At 40.7% G+C, this 21,723-nt stretch overlaps 1 protein-coding gene across 3 annotated transcripts in view; it reads right to left on the bottom strand.

Moving 5' to 3' along the window:
• The window catches only part of SMAP1 (small ArfGAP 1), a 92,459-nt gene extending 86,346 nt beyond the window's left edge, over window positions 1-6,113 (bottom strand). For 2 of the 3 annotated variants that reach the window (XM_032104753.1, XM_032104755.1), the window contains exon 1: window positions 5,885-6,112. In XM_032104753.1, the coding sequence (XP_031960644.1) occupies window positions 5,885-6,002 (118 nt within the window). In that variant the 5' untranslated portion in view covers window positions 6,003-6,112. Of the gene's footprint in view, window positions 1-5,884 lie in introns of all 3 variants that reach the window. The other variant, XM_032104754.1, reaches the window with a different exon arrangement.
• Between the last annotated feature and the right edge of the window lie 15,610 nt (window positions 6,114-21,723).

Below are 21,723 nucleotides of genomic sequence, written 5' to 3'. Positions count from 1 at the left end.
TGCTGTCCTCTCAGGGCTTTCTCCACCTTAGGAGGAAGACAGGAAAGATATTCACCTGAGGAGGTACAGCAGCCAGTGCTTTGCCCTAGTGTGAGCTGTCGAGCTGTCACAAAGCTTTCTTACACTGACAATGAGGAAAAACCTGATGCCTTGCACAGGCTGCGGGCAGTGAGCTCTGAGAGTTACCCATCTGCTTGAGGAAGAAGCACACTATCTATTAAAGTATAAATGCAAGATTAAGACAGTTAAAAGATCAGACATCAAGAAGCAAAAGCAACTTCACAAAAGTGATGGTCACAAACAAATATCTAAGTTGGTCTCCTAGCCATAGAAGAGATCATATGCAAGACTTACTGTCTACACAGAAGAGTCTGAACAGCCATAAACATATCTGGAATATTCCAGATTTCTTTTGCTAGCTAGTTTGCCTACCTACTTGAACTAGATTTTTTTCTCCCCCACTGCTAAGAGGCACTGTGGTTGGGATTGGTTCGTTGTTAGGGAAATTAAAGTTAAGTTCTAGCTACAAACATATTGGCACCACAATCTTTCCTGTCCAGTCTCTCTCCACACTCCCAAGAGCCTGAACCTGCCACTCTTCAGACAGAAGGCCAAGTCTTCAGTCACGTACAGATATTCAATGACTGTACAGTAAAACTATAAATACTGAAAAGTATTTTCATTAATATTATAACCACAGCAAACCAATTTTAATCTGGCTGAACAAGCAACAGCGTCAATGTGCTTCTTTGTACTAGGATTTTGGTAACAGATCATTTAAAAAGGGTTCAAGCACCATCAGGGATGAAGTAAGTAAACATTTAAAAAAAACCAACAAAAAAATCATAACACTTTCTCTGATACAGAAATGTATTCACCTTTTCTGAAGGCCTGAAACATCTACAATTGTCTATACTAAGGTCTGCAAGTTTCCAATTATGTTATTTTAACTTGATTACAGTTTAAAAAAATTCTAAAGCAGTTGACAGCTCAGGTAATTGCCTTCTTGATAGGGAGATGAATTTACAGACTTCAGTAGTCAATCCTTTCATACTAAAGACAGCATCCAAATACAAGCATAACAGACAGAAAAGGTATGTCAGAGAACATTCACATTTCTTCTTAGAAGAGGACAAGATATTCAGCAGAATCAAAGGACTGTCCATCTAGGCAAGCAAGCCTGTAAACTGAAGGCAATCAGTCATGGTCCAGCGTGACTGTCTCTGTAAATGGGGAGCATAAGACTCTGATTACTGTTCCTTTTGTGCTTCATCAAACACTTCAACTTCTAAGTACTTGATTCAGTATTTAATATCAGCACCCTAACAACACCAGCCTTGCTGCAAAGCAGTAAGAACATAAGTCTAGGAGACTTCTAGCATGTTATAAGTAGGTATTAACTAAACAGAAATAGCAAATTATAGCCCCTATAGTCAAAGGGTCCCTGACCGATGTTCACAGTTTGGGGTTTTTTATTTTGGCTTAATTTGACATATTTCTAAGAGGTGTTATTGCTTAAGGGATTCAAATATCAGTATTGAAACAACAACTTAAAAAATGCATTACTCTCCCTCTACAGTGAAAAGAAAGAAAAATTCAAATGCTTTACAATAGCTTTCAGCATCGTCTACATACCTGATACAGCTTCTCCTATATCCTTCCAATTCCTGCCAGCTTTACTTAGTTATACAAACAAAAAGATCACAAAGCAATTTCAGTTGCTTCTCTCTCAAAACTTCAGGGTGATTTCAGCTACTGTCAACATACCCTACTATTTCCTACAAATATCTTAAACAGTAGTGTAACTTCTTCCCAGCAATATAACACTGGGAAGACATCTACTGCCTTATGCAGACAGCTGTTCAGATAGGGATGTAAAGAACAGACAGTGCAGAGACAAGAACTGCCTTGTCAAATGTCATCCCAACCTCCTCACTCTTCCAAAAGTTTCAGTGATTTCAAAGACAGTTCCAGAACTTTTGATTTTCACACTTCTTCTCCACAGAAGTATCATCTAGTCTTTCTGATAGCTGCAAGATTTACAATTTGGAGGTGACATATGGCAACTACTGTATGGCCCTACAACAGGTAGTTTCCAACACATTTTAGCAGCAACAGTCAGATTCATAGCAGCTATTTTAACAGGCAAAAGGCAAATACAGAATAAAAACCACTTCCAGAAACTGTTGCCAGGGTCAGCAATCCTAATTTTTACTTAATGCTACTCCGGCAGATGTGTCCTCAGATATATTCTTCACCTTACAAAGGCATCCAATGTATCTGCATACCTCACACTTGAAGAAGCAGACCACGAATCAAAGAATGGATTTGTTCTTGATACAAGACCAGTGCTAATGATAGAAAGATTATTTTGAGGATGACCAAGAAATATCTTTTTTAATTCTTACACAGAGCAAGCATGCAGTTAAGTACTGGAAAGGAGCATGCTTCAAACTTCTTTGCAGGCAATGCATATGGTGGCCCTGTACCTGGGCAAGGAAAGCTAACTCAGTAACTTAGGAGTGATAGGATGGTAGTGAGATCCTGTATCACCTTTTTGATGCAAGAAGTAAAAGCCAGCAGAAAAGCCTTATTGATATGAAGGAAGAGTTCAACAGTAGCATTACAGTAGATGCAAAGAAAGTAATGAGTGGTAAATATGCTAATAGGACCACATTACATTTTTTAGGGTCAAAAGGATATTTGTAAGATTTTAAATTATATCTAGCTACTTAAGAATTTCCAGAGCCTTATAGAATAGCAGTTAAAACAGATATACAAGTATAATCTGCAAGATTTCCACAACTTGTGGATATGACTATCTGAAAAGAAGCCTAGGGTAAATATAGTACTCCAAGTTTAAAAGATACTACAATATCTAGCATGAGAGAAAGGAATTAGTGATGACAGCCTCTTAGTTTCAGTTAAATGCCCATGCTGAACTGACAGCTATCTGACAGACCACACTGAAAACAATATTTTTAAGTACTGCCAGAATAAGATCCAAGACAACTGCAACTCAGTTAAAACAACCAGAGTTAATCATGAAGATGTTACCCCACAACTAGGCGAATGGAAAAAGAAACAAAAACCAGAACTTGGAGGGTCCCACTGAGCAACAGAAAGGAGAAGGACAGACAAAGGAGCAAAACTCGCACACGACAGGAAAGTAAGAGAAATGAAAGGGGGCAACATTTCAAAGAAAAATTAATAAATTGCATTAAGAAAACTAAAAACACACTGAACTAAGACTGACACAATTCCTGCAGAATCCAGGATGAAGAGGCTCTCCAGTGGAACTGACCATAGGGAAATCCAGACTAGTAACAAACATGACCAGATATCAAATGGATGCTGTTACTGGTTGCAAGAGGTGAAGGAGACTGTCACAGGCTGGGGAAAGCCAGACAGCTGGCAGGCTCTGTTAGCTAACAGAGCCACGTTAAGCTGCTGCCTCAGACAGCTCTGCATTCCAGGACTAGCAAAACTACAGCTTTGCCACACTGCAGCAAGTCATGAGCACTCAAACACCATGGATTAAGCATGAAACATATTAGGAAAAAACAGCTGGCTGCAGCCTTCTCACCTCTTTTGGTAAATAAGTTTCAACAAAGACTAATATAATAAGCAAGAGTTCAACAGTGACATTGCATGCTCATGACAAGCTTCATTTTCAACTAAACAACTGATAATGTTTCCTTTTTCCTGAGCTGTCTTCTGGAAGTATACAGAAATCCAGACTTCAGGGTATAGTGGAGGCATCTCAACATTGTTCACACAACTCTCCTTCCTAGAAGGAAACTTCCTAAACTTCAAGTAAGAAATTGGCACAAACTGTGTCTATATGGCCACGTCTCAATCAAGCGCCTTTAGAAGAGCTGCAACTAGAGAAAGTTTATCATTCCACACTCTTCCTTCAAACTATTAAAAAAACCCAAACACACACAGTACAGGCAAAGTCAGATAGCACTACAAAGCTAGCATGATACATGATTTAAAATAAAAATTGCCAGAACAGGATGAAGCAAATGCAAATTAAACTTGAAGGGAGAAATAGAATAAATAAAAAAGAAACTGCCAAACCACAAGTGCCTCACATTGCATCACCCAGTATTTTCATGCCAGCTTTCCTGGGACAGGGTGAAACAAGCCATGCTTCTGGCATACAGAGAGACAGCAAAGGAGAAATTGAGCAAAAGCGAAAAGCAAGAAGCTTTCAGAAGTGCCATCAGATTTGAGCAGGCACCTAAGTAAAAGAGTCTACTAGAAATTTGAAAACGGAATTAATATGTACTAGCAGAAGGCAGCCTGGTCAAGAGATTGGTAGGTCCTCCAGAACCTGAACAGAAAAAAATCCAAATTCAAGACACACCAAAGCTTGATCTTATGAAAGAAAGCACCAAAGAAAAGAACAGTGAATAAAAATACTCATTAATACAAATGTAAGAAAAGGAAACTGAAAGTGTCACCACTACTGAACTGAAAAGGCAAAAGATAGTGAGCACTGAGGGCTACAGAAACTTACACACATTCTAAGTGAGAGTTAGAAAGAGAAAACTCAGAAGACAGGACGAGCAGTAATCGGGGAATTCTGGACTCTAATCTTGAGTAACACAGCCCTAAGGCTGATGCTACAGAACAACATACATATGGAATTCCATCAGCAAGCAACTCCAAGCAGCATTCAGCACAGAAATACAAAGTGCCAATAATAAAGAATACAAACATGCTTTTTCCAGAAAGTCACTGGTTACGAAGAGCCTTTTACAGGGTAACCAGCCATCAGGGGGCAAGAGGAGCTGTGTTAGAAAACGGTTAGGCAGAGTTACTTACAAAACATAAAGGTCCATTATATTTGGTGTAATCCATATTATATACTTCTAGGAGTTTATATTAGGAAAATACAGTCTTTTTTTCTGATTGTGCACTGCATGACTTGCGTACACAGTGAAAAAAAAGCACACACAGATGGGAAGAGAATTTACAAAGACAGCGCCATTTCTGGTTGCTCAAATGAAGCTCACTCATACTTCACCTCCACTTGATGTGGAGAAGGACTGAGCAAGGCAGCTCTGGCATTAATCATATAGTGTCAACTCCCAATTGTTATTCAGGAAGCATTACACTTAATAACTTACTGTGCAGTCACCTTATTTAGAGTAAGATCTTAATAAATTTACTTTAGATGAAAGAGGGATGTGCTACATTTCTCCATTTGAAAGCCACAGAATCTAAGGTAAATACAAATGCAAATATATATATACTTTTGTGCAGGAAGAAAAATTAGACTAAAGCACTGTAAGATTTGACAGTGATATAATCTTTAAAATTCCATTCACCGCCAAAGCCACATCTGTGACATATTCAACCAGACTCAGACATCCAGATTCACAGAGCTTAGAATCCTGACTGAGTCAGCACGGCAGGGTTAATTGTTTTGAACACTCGACATTCAACTCATCTGGCACCTACCCCGGCATCGGCCAGTCCCTTCCCAAAGGCCACAGCCCGCTCTGGATCGATACCTGGCAGCGCAGGAAGCGGACACGGCCGTGAAACTTCAGGAAAGGGCTGGGCCAGTCATTGCATAAAGCCCCGGCTGGGGGTTCCTCGCTGGAGGACAAGGCGGCTGCAGCCCGCCCATGGACGAGCGAGCGGAAAGCGGCTCACATGGAAAGGTCAGGCTGTCTGCCTGCCCGCCCCGCCGCTGCCCCCGCGCCCGACCCCGACCCCGCTGCCGCCCCCGGGCCCGGTGTCGGGCGGAGCCGCCCGCCGGTCCCGCCGCTCCTGCGGACGTGGCGCGGCTCCCGCAGCCGCCCCGAGCCGGGACCCGCTGGGGCAGCGCCCCGCCCGGGCCGGGCCCCGCGCCCCCCGCCCCGCGTACCCTTGGCCTCGCAGTCCGCGCAGTACTTGTTGTCCTCCTCCCGCAGCAGCTTGGCCAGGATGGCCTGGTGCTGCTCGTTCTGCTTCTGCGCCTTCTCCCGGCAGGAGCGGGTGGCCATGGCGGGGCTGGAGCGCGGCTGGAGCGGACCCGGGAGCGCTCCTGCCCTGGCGCGGCCACGGGAACCGGCGGCCGCGAGCGCCGACTTCCTCAACCGGATCTACTTGCGGACGCGGACACATCCGCCTCCCTCCCTCTCCGCCCCCTACCGGGATGGCGCGCGCGCACACGCCCACCCCCGGCCACGGCAGCCCCTTATTCTGGGGTGACAAATAGTCCGCCGGGTCCCTAATGCCGGCCGCGATGCCGCCCCTTGGAGGCGCTTTCCAAAGAGCAAAAAACGCCGTCCTGGCTTTAGGAGGGCGCGGAGCGGCGTCCGGGGACAAGGGGTCACCTGGCGAGCAGGTGGTGTATCCCTCCGCCGGCGCGTGACCCCGCCCAGCAGGTGGTGCCCGGGGAAGGGCGGGGCCCGGCGCGAGCCGCCGCACCTGTGCGCGCGCCGCCCCGCCCCGCCCCGCCCCGCCCCGGGGGTGTCCTGGAGCCCGCGCCGCTCCGGCCGGCGGCAAATACCCCAAAACACACGGCCGAGGGTCTCCGGCGGCCGTGGGATTGGACACCCGTGTCCCTGTGTTTAGCAACCCACCCAAAACACACAGCCAAGGGATCTGCTAGCGTCCGTGGGATTGGACACCCGTGTCCTTGGGGCAGCTGTCTCTTCCTCCAGACCAGTGCTGGGGAAGAAAAAAAAAAAGCTCTTACAGCCTTTTGATTGAATGGACACTGCCATAGCTGAAATTTGCCCCTGAACTTTCTCCGAGAGTATGTGTTTCTGTCTGAAATAAAGCTGTATGGGCAGCAGAGATCTTACAGTGAGGAAACCGGTGCTTTTTTGATTTTTTACTCTTGCGTAGGTGGTGAGATGCTCTGGGGAAGTCAGAGTTGGATCCAAAGTACCTGCAGAAAAGCATAGCCCAGGCTGATTTTCTGGGACCAAGACTGCACCTCTACACTTTGCCCCTCCAAAATACCATGTCTCTATTGTCCCCTTCCTCCATTTTGTATCAGGTCCCTTTGCCGCTGCTGACTGCTCTGTTACACAGTCTGCTCACCAGTAACATCCTTTTTGTCAGATCAGTTCTAGCTTGCTGTATTTTTTTTGCCTCTAATCCAACCCTTCTGGAAAGAGCTGAAGCCTATATATAGCCTATAAAATACTTATGTGAGGCAGATGGAAATTCAGGTCTTTTCCCTCTCAGCCACTAAATTACTGAATCATTCTCTGTATCTTTCTTTTTCTCAGAGACAATGATAAATTAAATATCCCCTAAGTGTGGAAGAGTTCCAAGAGAAAAAAAAAAAAAAAGAAAATACTACACATCAAGTTAATTAGTAGTTAAACTAGCACCTAACATTGGAAAATATGTTTAGATCTCCCTTCGAGAAATACAGAGTTAAGGTCTGCCAGTACACTGGGAGAGTCTCCTGGCCAATGAGTTACTGGGTATGAGGTTGCAAAATGAGGATATGGTATAAATACATAATTCTACTAGAGGACTTAGCATCCTACTTGGAGCAGGCATTAAGGGTTAAAACCAGAAATACAGAATGGCACAGCAAAACTGAGCTCCAGCTGCCTTACAATGCCAAAAGACAAAGACTTGCTGCAGCAGAAGGTTTGTAACACGAATGTTACTGTATCCTGATATTTGCCATTAGCCCTTGCCTAGAGACTCGGTTATGGAAGCACAATAGTCCTGGCTGCTTAAACATGACATTAAACAGGACTGACTTCTTCTAGCTGAATACTTCATCTACAAGCACATAACTGTTTTCTAGCCCAAAATGGTTTTAATTACTGTTTGATTTGTTTCTGGTATTTTTTTTAGAGAAAACCAGCTTCAGCTAGAAAGGGAGCTTCTACTCCTTGCTGTTGTCCCAGGATTCTGAGAAACAGGATGCTTTTCAGAAAGGCAAGAGCCCTGGGGAGAGAGAGAAAAGGACATGAACTTGCCTCTCACATGCTAGGTAAGCAGCAGCATTGCCATTTTGAAAGAAAAAGAAAAGAGTAGCTGCTTTTCTATGTGACAGATTTGACCTGTAGGTTACATGTAGTCTGAAACTCTCTGCCATATTGCCACAAGGTATTGAATAGCTTTAAGCAATTGGTTTAATTTAATGCGCATCAGTTTCTCTGATTCTAAAACAAATACAGTGATGCTTCCCATGAAAAGTGGCTATTGATCCAGTTCCTGTGCTTGAAAAAGCCTACACAAGTGCAGACTGTCTTGTTTAGTATGTGCTTTTGCCCTTAGTGCCCTAAAACTAGATGTTATATCTTAATTGATGTGGGATATCATCTTCTAACTGTTGAGCATGAAGATGTGCTTCTTGTGTTCAGCTCTGAAAATTATCCTTCTAAGTACTTCTGCTTCTGTAATGTAGTAGAAATATGAAATCACCTGCTTCACCATGGGATGAGAGAATAGGTTATTAATATTTTAATAGATAGTGCTTTGAAAACAGCATGCTGTAAATACATCATTAGGTGTTTCCCTCAGAGCTCAAATGAATTGAAGGAGGACAAAACTGTATCCCTTCTGTGCCTTTGCTGCTTTTTCAAGATCCTAAAGAGTAGCAGAATGCTGTAGATGTCAAGTTATTGCCGGAAGCATTTTTCAGAGGGGGGAAAAAAGGAAGAAAAGATGTCTTTCAGGATACAGTATGATTTATAGAATGAGTTCAGGTCTGCCCACACCATGCCGTGACATGTAGTGAGGAGAGGCCAGAGATGTTGCTCCTTCAAAAGAAGATACACAGTTGTCATGCTGAGCCTGTCAGCTCAGTGCCCTTTGCTTCACCTTTCATTAGGCCTGGTAGAGCACAGCCTATGCAATCCAGTTTTGGAATTGTTTAAGTACATGCCTTGTGTTTCAAGACCTGTCTCTTCAGAACTGAGTGAATTTCACGAGGCTAACTGAATTTTCCATAAAGTAACTTTAACACTGGGGTTCTGTGGTTTTCAATACTAAAGATTGTGTTGTGTTCTGTAAAAGCACAGATTTACCCAGCATGAGAAAAATCTCTCCCTAATTGTCACTACTTGTCATTCTGCAGGCTATTCCACTGTTTTGCAGGGATACCTATAGAGAGTTTGTGAAGTTCATAATCTGATAGCTGAAATTCACTGAATCTAGACACCTACCTTATTCAGAAATCATCCCATAAACCAGCTTTAAATAGTATTTGATAATCAGGACAGTATTAACATAAATTTGACTTAATGGGGAAGAATGTATCAGGTGCAGTTATTAACTGGATTGAAAGCAGGTGTTAAAATAGCTGTGTTTCTCTAATGCCTCATCTTCAAATATCAAAGTCCAGAAATAAGAGAGGTTCCATCTAGCGTTGTTGAGAATTTCTGATTCATAAGAAAACATGGTGCTTCAGATATTTTCATGCTCTTAAAAAAAAGTAATATATATCCATATACATGCAAATGTATATATATATAAAACTTCCTGGGAAATGAACATTTCAATAATGTTTCTGAAACTGGGCTCTTCCAAGTTGGCTTGTCAGGCTGCAGAGTCTGGGCAGCCCACAGCATCAGATAATGTGGTACCTGTGATCCTTGGCTAGCAGAGAATGGTGGAACCTGAAAAGTTGACTGTAACCACTGTGTTTCAGCAAACACTTTAGATGCAACTTCTATCCAAAATTAAGAAAATCTTGAGCTATGAGCCTGTCACCCTGTCTACCCTTGATAGCCAGTGGAGAGAAACAGACATTCCTGAAGGTGGTTTGCCATGTTCTCAGACAGGTGTCTGACTGGGGTGAGCTGAATTACCATCTGGAAGGGCCTGTGTTAGAAGGAAGGGAACGCCTTTCTTGATCATTTGTGCCTCCTAATTGAGAACAAAGGGTAGAGAGAGGAAAAGATAGACATCTGAGAAATGGATTCTCAGCATTGTTTTTAATTAATTAGAATTTTTCAGCAATATACTTTGTGTAGGACAATTCCTACGCAGCTCTAGCTCTGGCATTTTCTAAAAAAAAAAAAAAAAAAAAAAAGGAGGAAGGCATAATAACATCAGATTACATGAAATAATATCTGTATCAGAGAGTCTATAACTATACCAAGAGTTTCCACATATTTTTATTCTTTATTTAAGAAGAAAAATACAGCCCTGAAAACAAATTCAACAGTGCTAAAAGATTCAGTATTTTTTTACAAAAAAATCCCAACAAAACATAACAAACCCCAGCTGTGGAAATTCAGAAAATTTCGTTTTCAAAGCCCAATTTTAAATCTGCTGTGATAAACCTTTTTAATGTTAATATACAAACTACATGTATATTTGAACATAATACATTAATTTATGCTTTACAAAACCTAAGCTATAAGGACAGAATATACTGATGCAATGAAAAGAATCCTTATACAATGCAAAAGTTGTTGGGGACACGACTTTCGAAACTATCATTGAATATACTGCGTACACAGGAGTAACAAGATCATATCTCATCAGCCCCAAAATGAGTATTATGTGTTTGACAGCCTTGTAGGGGCACTGCAATGGGAACTCTGGTTGATAAGCGTTGTGGGTTTGCCCCAGGAGTGGCATGAGTCATGTGTTCTTACAGTCTGAGCACTTACTACCTGTCCAATGAACCAAACAGTGATAGTGTCACTCCTAAGATGGTTAAAAAGTATTAAAGGACCAAGATTTATAGGTGAGGCTGCATTTTCAATGAATTCTAGTTTCTGTACAGCAACTTGACTAGAGAGATGAGATATTAGAGACAGTAAATCTTTCCTCCAGTTTCTTGGTTCTTCCTTTTATTCAGAGACAAGCACCTGGTTATTAGATGAATTACTGACATTATAACATTCCACATAAGGCAGTTTGATTTCTATAGCTGCTGAGCATTTGAAATACACTGAAATAGAAAGACTGTGATGTGACTGCAATTCTGAAAATTGAGACAGAAATTCTGATACTTCACCAACAGTCTTGTTTTCTTGAGAGTTACTAGTAAATCTGCATTTTAATTGTAAATACAAATTAGTGCCTTAGGGGGAAACTGCAAATAAATAGAAGGATGACTAAATACATTTCAATGACCTTTGCTGTCAGTCATAATTGTGTAAGCTCAGGAAAAATACCATACAGTAGAGCTAATATCCTCTATTATGTTTTGAACTCATGCATGTATTAGACCACTATAATCTCATGTGAATTATAATGTAGGATAGTGTAGGTGTAGAATATAAGGAAATGTAAGCTCCATATGGTTCCAGTGGAAGCACAGAAGAGATCTTAAAAATTAAATGCTTTGCACTTTCCAAGCTCATGGTGTATTTTCAGTTATTTAAGGCTGTTTGTATGTCTCGGTCTGAGTCTTCTCATTTCAATTAATCTCCTTTTAAGACTGGGTTTTCTGAACACAGAGACTGTTAGATGGAACTTTGTGAGTCACGCATTTGGCTCAGCTGGGCTTTGAGGATACGAATACCAGCCTTAGGTATCAGCAGTCATTAATATCTAGCCAAGAAGAAGAGCAATAATCAGATGTAAAATCAGTTGAAAAATCATAAATTTGAAATACTAGCGAAAAATATGGAAAGAAAATACAAAGAGGGGGAGCTGAGCTCCATTGTTATTACTGTTTCATGTCCTACTGTGCAAAAGATTGTCTTTGAAGCTTAAAAATGTTTTGTTGATGGGTAAATGGCTAGAGAGACACTAAAGCTAGGACAGTTTTTGATCTTCACAAATCTTAATTTTAGTTCTTCAACAATAGGAACTGTGATTCATGTAGTCCTTTTTCCCTCCAATGAAGTCATGAACTTGCAGCGAGTGTGGGTTAAGGACTAACTGATGAATTGCAAGCTTCAGACTGTTCCAGACAAAATAGAATCTAGATATACATAGCATTTGAGATGTATTTTTTCCTCTAGAACATTTTGTTTTTCCTTCTCTTTTTTTGCAGTACTCTTTAAATACTGGTGTGAATAAATCAGTGTTTCTCTTGTCAATGTCCTTTATGATAAGGAGTAATTAATAATTGTGTACTGTATCTTACTTGTTTGGAAGTCTGCAGTGGTCCTGCAAATTCTACCTATTTTTGTCTTACAGTCATCCTCAGAAAAGTGGAAAAGTTGAGGACAAACGTTTTAAATACTTCTGTTTTACTTTTTCTCCTTTGAGATAATCTCACACTGAGGGAGACTGAGGGGGTAGGGTTATAGCAAATCATACTGCCTTCCCAGTGTCTCTACAGTCCAGAGATGCTGAAGGAGAATAATTTCTACTTCAAAAGCTGGATATTTTTAGTGAGCAGTGAGTCTTTTATCAAGAAAAGAATGTCCATAGCACTCACAAGCTGAGCTTATATCTGCAGGAAAACGTTTTTCCTCAGCTACTGGATACTCAAGAAATGAGAAAAGTGATTTGCTGTACAAAAGAAAAAAAAAAGCTCTTCTTTCAGTACCTCTGTGATCTTTTGCTTGAGGAGAAACATATTTGTATGTGTTCCCAGGGCAGTGGCTACATCTGGCATAAAAAAACATCCTGTGTTTCTGCCTCTTGAAGCACGTAGTCAGTGATGGCTGATGTGATGTTTTCCTTGGTTTTTGTACAAAACTTGCAGTTATACTGCACAGGAAGTGTGATGTCAGGAGAATATGAGCTCTGACTCCAAGAATTTGCAGCTCTCAAAGAGTTGCATGGCCCTGCACAGGACGTGCAGGAGAACAGGAAATTTCTGGACTGGCATCTGACTGGGACTCCCCCCAGCTGATTAGTTTGCTTCAACTTTTTACTCCTGGCTTTAGGCTGACTCTGGAATTCTTTCCAGATCAGATCAAGTTTTCACAAAATAGGAGATATTTGTGGCAAGCCCCTCATAATTGCATTGCTTTTCAAGAGGAGTTTTTCTCTCCACACAGAATCTATGCTGGTCTTTTGCCCCTGAGCCTAGCCTAGCCTAGCCTTGCCTTGCCTTCCCTTTCCTTTTCCCTTCTTTTCCTTTTTCCCTTTTCCTTTTCCTGCCATGTGGCACCGGTTACCTCTTACCTGCCACGTTTGTCTTTACTGACACAGGCCCACACTTACACTGGTCATGTAAAAAAGAAAAATTACCATTGCAATGCCTGTGCTTTTATTACTACAGCATCTTTGATACCGAAGTGCTGCTCAAAATACTTGTACAGGAAAGCAACAGGGATTTTCTAAATGCAGTATTATTTTGATAGTTTAAAAATAGGCTTCTATCTTTAGAAAGAATATTGAATTTTGTCTTTTATAGCTTCGTGATTCGTTGTTATGACAGACTTAATCAATCTGATGAGTCCATGTTCAGTGTTCTGGCAAATATAATCAGTCCTGGAGTGTTTTCTTACTCCCCAAAGGCACATTGTTTCTGTGTTTATTTCATTCTGATGTTTTATCTGGAAAACATTTCTTTTTCTTGAAGTGTACTGTTCTGAGACATACATTGAAAGCCATGCGTTTAATATACTGAATATGAAATGATCTTTTTATTTAGGAAGTCAAAGGAAAAGGTTATTGAACAAAAAGTCTAGCAAGATAATGGGTGCAGAAGTCACAGAGAGAAAAGGGAAAAGATTGATCTTGTAAGAATCACAGGGCAGGTTTGAAGACATTTTGTAGTAATAAAAAAGACTGCTAGAGACTCCAAGACAAGTCCTATGCCTCATTTCTAAAAATTATCTACAAAATGTACACTTGTTTTAATGCAAGATCAAGATCTACTTTCCACAACTCATTTCTTGCTTCTGAATCTTCATTTTGTGTTCTTTAATGTCACTTGTCTGCCAGGTTGTTCTAGGGCCCTTGAAGCGCAGAAAGAAGGTCTATTTTCAGGCTTTACTCCCATGCATAGTTCCAGCATGCACTGCAAATCTTTGGGGGTGGGATTTATCTCCTAAAAATATGGAGCCTGTAACAGAGTACTATAAAATAATGAATAAAATAGACAGCAGAGATATTCAAGACTAAAAAAATAAATAATGTATCTTACATGTGATGTTAAGCCTACTAAAGAGGATCATTTAACAAGCAAGCACTGCTTTTTTTGTTGGTTTTTTTTTTTTTTTAAATATCAGTACCTGACTCTGTGAAGGCAGGTGTAAGCGCATGGAGCAGCAGAGCTGACTATTTCTTTTCCTCAGCAAGGGCAGAACTGAGCCTGTGCTACAGAGTGGGGTGCTCCTTTCCTCTTGCAGGAAAGGCAAGAAAAAGCTGCACCCTGTGGTAGCAACTGCTGCTTCATACCAATAGCTTTAGTACGTTGCTACACCCTGCTCATTTCTTGGATGTTATGCACAAAGGGTCTTTATTAATCAGATCAGTTGCAGGAATGACCTGGAACACGCAGAGTATTGAAATAAGGTATCCCACATAATACATGAATACTTTCTATGTCACAGTAATTTAGACTCAGAGCTCTGTTTAAATGTTGTTGTAACACTGCACACTTAATAACAGTCTAGTGCTAGGCAGAACATAATTACTTGCTCTCTAAAGCACAATTTGTAATAAGCAATGTTGTCCTTACAACTCTGATGACTGAGATCATCTGTGAATCTTCAGTTGAAACGACACACCCAAGGTCAGCCATTATCTCTACATATTCTTACTATCATAGTCTGATAGGAATTGTCTTTAATATCCATGCATAGAGCATTTATATCCATGACAGCTCTTTAATGCCAGATAAGACTTTTGGTATTCTCTTTACTAGGTCGTAAAAAGTGGTTAGCCTTAGCAGAGGGCTCTTAGTAAGTGAATTAACAAGGTTAAAATAAAATGGTAGCATATTATAAGTGATGACAATTAATTTAAATTTATAGTTCTAACAAACCTTAGATCTTTCCAAACTACAAAAGTTCTTAAATTCTGATAATCACACAGCCATGTAAAATGTCATTCTTTTGACACACTACTTCGTAGAAGTATGGAATGCTGAAATAGACTACTGAACCTCTTCAACTCACTCAGAGGAGACTGATGATGATAGTATGACTTTTAACCAATGGAAAAATGCAACCCAAAATTTTGTTTAAATCACATCTGATGGAAAGGTATTGTTGGACTGGTGTCTTCCTCTGCTATTTCCATGGTAGGTGATTTTTAGTTTGATTACACTTGGATTTTAATAAACATTTAATTTCATTTCTAGATTGAGACTGTTTTCCATGAAATCTCTCAAGCAGTAAGTATGGTTTTTCTGTGTCCCTGATGATTCTGAAGTCCTGACAGTCAAAACACTGCAAGCAATTCACAGCTTCCTGTGGTTTTAGCTGAATTTCACTGCCTGAGCCTCAGATAACCATGCAGCAAATTTCCCTGGGTGCCACTCCAGTACCGAAATTTATCCATGTCAGTATTATACAAGTTCCTTATATTCTTGGTGACTTTCTCACTTTGCATTTCAATTGTTAAAGACAAGACTTCATGTCCTTTGAGTTGCAGCCTTTGGAGACGTGACAGATTAACTAAGCTCTTTAGGTGGCTCTCTAATTTCAGGGTGAGTTGCGTGACATTGACAGTGTAAATTAAAACTACAATTCTGAGCTTTTTCATCTTTTTTTTTTTCCTAGCACGCATTTCCATAAGCTACTTGTATCATATGAAAGAAAAAATAATTTCCTATGGCTTTTTTTTTTGACTGAAGATTTAACGCACCAATTGCATCAGCCTCCCTTCTGCACCTCACAATAATGTAACCTGGCAGATTTGTCAACACATGTAAGTGGGTTTTCTTATACTTTCCTGTGATGTGTGTGGTGGCTGTATTCAGAGCTAGCATATTTTCTGGATGAAATGGGTCTAATCAAATACAGGTAGACCCAGATCTGGTTTTGACGAAGTCATTCCACCTCCAAGGGCTTAGTTTCCCCATGAATACAATGGACATAATGTACTGGTCTACTTTTAATGTGATACCAGATTTATAGAGGTGAAGTGCTGCTAAATAACATTTTATCATCAAGTCCTGCATCCCTGGAGCTTGGGTTAAGGTGAAGGTGTTTGCCTGGTGTTCATTTGTTCTTTCTGAAATATCTATCTGCTTTGCATTTATTTTCAGAAGATGGCATGGATTTTGAGGTTCAAGGAAATGCTTGCTTCCTGCACTTGAGAGCAGCTGCCTCACTGTGTTGACCCTTTACAGCCTTAAGATGCCTTAGCTACAAGAGAGTTTCTGGCATGACTCATCCTGGAATTGAAGCTCCCAAGAATATACATCAGGGGAGCAGAATTGGAAAGTAAGCAGGTTTTCCCACTTCTGACTCTGTTTCTGGCTGAGGTTGAATACCCCATGTGTCTTAGATTTCATATCTCTTAAGCTGAAGACTCCTTAGAAGTTCTTGCACCTGAGAAAATCAGGGTGAAGACTGAAGAGCCTGCAGAGCTGGTCTCCAGCTGAGAGGTGCCCAGTGGGTGGGTACCAGTGGGGCTTGAAAATGCATTCACTGGGTGCTTTACATGTTTTACATTAGCTATGGGGCTTATATAGGTGGAGGTAAGGCCTTCTGGTTTAGTCCTAAAGCTGCCATTTTTTATATGTGGTTGAAACAAAAGAGTAATGTTTTCTGCTATGGAAAAGCTCCTTTCTAGTAAACTAAAAATAGAGCATAAATATTTTTAAAGCTTTTTAACTTTTGTTAATACAAATGTGGGTGAACGAAAACATTTAAAAATATATCAGATGAAATTTACATGGTTGGCAACACTTGAAGCTTTGCTATTAGTGAATGATTGCTGTGAGGAGTCCTACTCTCTTCCTTCAAATTTTCAAAGATAAACAACATCCACAGATGCAATTTGTTTAAATTGTACTTGCAGCATAGACACTGTGAAAAAATATTATTATAAAAGAAAATAATTTGATATTAAATTGAAGTGAAAAAGAAATAGGATTTCTCCTCCTTCAAATATTAATGAAACCCTGACAAAAAAATCTCCTGGAAGGGTAAAAACTGAGAAAAGCTATGGAGTATTATAGAAAAGAACCACTTTAAAGTGACCAAAAGAGCCTAAGGTGATGCACAAGCACTGACAACATTGCTCCTTCTGAGTTTTATTCTGGTCACACACAGATGTACTTGCTCTGAGCAAGGCATGTAAGAACTGACAAAGTGTGCACATGCTACAGGCAGTCCGAATGTGACACACATGGCTTAGTGTGTTAAAATCTGGGGGTTAGCTGATTTTTTTCAAGAGGTCACTTGCCCAAGGACAGCATGTGTTTGCTTCCACCTCAGTCTAACCAAGAGATGCAGCTTCTTGGTCTCCTCCCATGTTTCTCTCATCCTCTGTGGCCTTTAGTGGAAGACAGTTACATACCTTTTTCTGACATAAGCTCCTATGCTGTGTGAAATAGCCTGCAGATGTTGACTGGTAGGGAGTCTGAGAAGCAGACTCCTTTCACACACAGACTGACCTTCACCTGGTTGAACAGTGTTATCTCAAATTTTGTTTAGATGTCTCTAGTTGTGCAAATTGTTGTTGATGTTAGGTGTGCCGGGATGCTTGTGTTCATCATTGATTCTCTTCAGGTATTTCAGCTTGCATTGTCTTCTATTGTGCAACGAAAATAATCCTTTCTTCTTGCTGTGAGGGTTTAAGTGAATAATATCTCTAAAATTCTCCTGATACCTATTTTATCTTTGAGGGACATGTTGATGTAAAAAAGAATGCACACAAAGAATGTCAGCAGCCTGGAGAGCAGAATGGGACGTCAGCTCTTTGTATTTTCTCCAGTGCTTTCTCAGGCTACATACAGTGTCCAAAGTTCTCTGCCTTGAAAAATATCTCAGATTAGCATCCAAAAGTATTAATACCTGTACACTTTGGAGAGGTAACATATGCGAATATATCATATTTGAGTTGATTCTTACTCAAGGAGTAAGGGGTATGTGCACAAGAATATTTCCAAAGAATTTTTTAATTACTATTGTCCTCTGCAGACTCTAATTCCTTACTCTGTGCAGTAGCTGGCATTCCCCACCATCAGCCAACTATAGTAAATTCATTCACATACACAAACTCATTTAAGTCTTGTTTTTCTAGTTCTTAAAGACACTTCAGCCAGGACTGATGTGGTTTAGTTCATATGACACAGCCTCTGAGCACTGTTGACCACAAACTGAGAGAATGTTGATTACCAAGCTTTAGGCTCCATATATTTTCCAAATTCTTCCCATTGTTTACTGATGATGCAAAGGAAGCATTCTGTGCCAGTTCTGTGACCATTGCAAAACAGCAATACAAGTAGAAGAGCAAACGCCATGAGGTACAGAAGCTGCACAAGCCTCAACTGGATGAGAAGAGTAAGAAATATGGGTTACAGTTGGCCAGAAATTGTTTTTTAATGCCAGGGATACAGCAAATTGTGCATACCTGAGGAGAAACCAAGAATGACACTGTCCTCCATCCTTTAGTTTTGGCACATGCAATTAGAAGGCAGGATACAGATTATAGAAACTAGATAACTTTCCATATTACAATTTCAGGTGAAAACAAAAGTAAAAAAATTCAATAGGCAAAAGTAAGGATTCACTCATGAGTGTAAATTTTGAAAACAGAACTAAGCAAAAGACTGATATACTCAGATTTCTCCACTGAGAAATATAACTGCATCTGGCAGCATTTCAAATTTTCTTCTCCCACTACTCTAAGAGCATAATGATTTTGTTATTACAAATGAGAAATACCCAACCTGCCTTCTTGTGGCTTCAATTGAATATTTGCAATGAAAAATAAATGTATTTTTATTCACACTGGATTCATTCTCACATACATTAAAATCACTAGAAATGTGCAGTTGTTTAGGTCTCTACTATCTTAAATTTACCCTCTAAATTACTTAAATGATTTTTATTGACTCTCTTTTCCCACTTAGGAAACACTACAGGTCCTCTTGACTAATTACAGCATTAAAACAACCATTAGAAACAGTTTCAAAGGAGCAGCTGATCAAATGGTCCTTAAATGATTTCCAAAGTTAATTTATACCTTTTGTCTAGTCCTGTCTGTAGACAATTTATTTTGTGTAGAAGACGTAGAACTGCTTGAGAACACAGGGTCTGAAAGAGAATTGTATTGAAAAACTACATAGACTTAAAAGCTAAACTATCAGACCATGGTAAGAGATAACAGAAGATTGAAACAAAAAATTGTCCCACTGATGTTCCACAATGTCTTCTACGAGAGGACTTCTACCAAAGCACTTGGTGATACCTTTGTCAGATGAAGGCTGCTGGCCTAGCTGGATTTTGGGCATAGTTCTAGCAGACACTATCAGTTCTTTTCCAATTTGGTGTATTCCACCAGGATTCCTCTTTATTAGTCACAAAAATAGGCATTTGCTAAACAGCTTCTCAGTCGTGGAGAAGAGACATTAGTATTTGCCTTTTAAACCAGTCTTGATCTGCCTGTAATTTTTCAGTTTTCAAAATTCTATAGAATATTTATAAACTCCAGAAGAAACACTATTAGCTGTACTTTTACTACATTAAACACTTTATTATAATTGTTATCTATGAAGCTTTGATGCATTGTGAAATGGTTTCATAAAGTGCCAACCTCCCACACAGGGATGAAATCGGCAAATGATTCTGGTGTTAGGGGGGTGTGTGTACATATATAGATATGTGAATAAGGATATGCAAATGTATGTAGACATTAATGTTCTAGAAACAGTTACAACTTTCATTTTCAGCTCTGCGTGGGAGGCAGTTTCCTTCCATGGATAGGAACAACACACATCTATTGACCAGAGAAGAGAACCCCATGACTAGTACTCAGCAGGACGTGCCGGGAGTCCAGACTGCTGTCTGTACGGTGTCTGAGAGGACAGCGGGGGCTTAACAGCATGCAGAGCCCATCTGCCCTGTGAGGACAAAGCTGAGATGCTGTTAAGCAAGCCTGTGGCTTATCCGGCATCTACATGGGGCAGCAGGAAAGCAGGGTGACCCACACACTCTGCAGCTGCTTTTGTGAGCCCAGCCTGTAGCCAAGGAAATTCGGGAAAACAGCTGAAAGTACTGGGAGTGAGGCCATAGGAAAAGGATGATTTTGTGACTGGATGCAGCATAGAGGGTGTGTGAGAGGGGTCTGTGACAGCTACATGCTGGGTCACACTGTCCATGCCTTACTGTCCAGAGGAAACTCAGCCGACTGCCCTCCCACAGACCTTGCTCTTGCTGTGTGCCACCAGGGAAGGACTGCAGTGCATTCTACGGCTCATGGCCTAAGGAAAAAGCCCTGCGTGCCAATCAGTGTCAACAAATTATCAATTATCAGCAGTCAGTCTCCAGCACACTGAACCCTTCCCAGAATCTACAGAAAATCCAGGTCTCTTGTCCTTGAGTTTAGAAAAGCAGCATATTCATGCTAAAACCGCTTTTGATAAGGCAACTTCTTTGGAGAGAGCCTAACTTTTAAAAAACAAAACTAAAAATGGACAAGACACAGGCTTAAGGAAATATTTGTTGTGTGTCCAGAACAGTATGACATCCAGACCACTCCTGAGGTTTTATAAATATATGTCTGGCTGTTGAAGTACTGCAGATAGAAAGAATTCTGTGGACTACAAAGTGAAATTTGGGCTGCTATTCCCAAATTAGGTTGGATGAGAATTTCCTACAGATGAGGCAGCTCAAAATGTTAGAGGGATTTCTTGCCAAATTTCCGTATCCCCACTCATCACCTATTCCATACCCTACCAATTCTCTCCCAGCAACCAGGGAGATGATGAAGCAAGCTCCATAATACATTAGTTTTCTCCTGAAGGCCAGAAGGAATTGTTCTTTCCTCTGCTCAGAGATAACAAACCAACACCATGTCTTCCAGTGCCGCTATGGTCTAAACTAATGCCAGCACCATCATTAATGCTGCCCTGCCATCAGTCCCGTTTCAACACAATCTGAAAGGACGTAACCATTTTTTTGTTACTATAAACTGAAAGAAAAAACACACTTTCTTCTGTGACAGGAAAAAAGTTTTGGAATCATGTCAAAGCAGAGATAGAAGAACACAAAAAAGAGCTAAGAACTGAAACTTCTATTATGGTATAAAATAAAAAAGTAAGTTTTCCATTTTCTGCTGATGACCAGACATGAAAGGTATGCAGCAGCATTGCAGGTCAGGGCCGTTCTTCTTACCGAGGGACAAGGGATCACCTACCTCCACAAGCTGCCAGTTCAAGGGTTCAAAACATTCTGGGTTAAAGGAGGTACACGAGGAGGGATCTGCTGATGGACATGCTGAGGGGCTTTCTTGGTCAGGTGGGGTTTTCTGAAATGCAGGAATCCCAACCAGACCAGCACTGCAGGACTTGCTGCAACAAAGAAAAGGCTATAATAAAAAATCAGTTAGATGTTACAGTAACCTTGACATACAAGAATGGAAGGAAAGACTCCAGGAACACAGGCCTGTTTTCTGGGGCTCAGGGTCCAGGTTAAGCCCAGGCCTGGTGCAGTTCATGTGGAGAAGCCTACTCCTGCCTCCCCTACCCTCCACAACACAGCACACTACTGGTAACCTCATTCTCCAGCCACCCTTATTTCAATAATATGGCAAAATGAAAATACTTATTCTTTCCTTGCATCCCTGTGCTGTTTTGCTTTCTGACTTCCTTTGAAGCACCACAGTAAGCTGCACAAATCCTGCACTGAGCATTCTGTTTTTTCCCCTCACACAGGGTTTGTGGAGCCCAGCAGGCCTCTGTGATACACCCAGTATTATCCA

Source organism: Corvus moneduloides, chromosome 3 (genome assembly GCF_009650955.1).
Source record: "Corvus moneduloides isolate bCorMon1 chromosome 3, bCorMon1.pri, whole genome shotgun sequence".
Taxonomy (NCBI): domain Eukaryota; kingdom Metazoa; phylum Chordata; class Aves; order Passeriformes; family Corvidae; genus Corvus; species Corvus moneduloides.
This window is presented reverse-complemented; position numbering and strand designations above follow the sequence as displayed.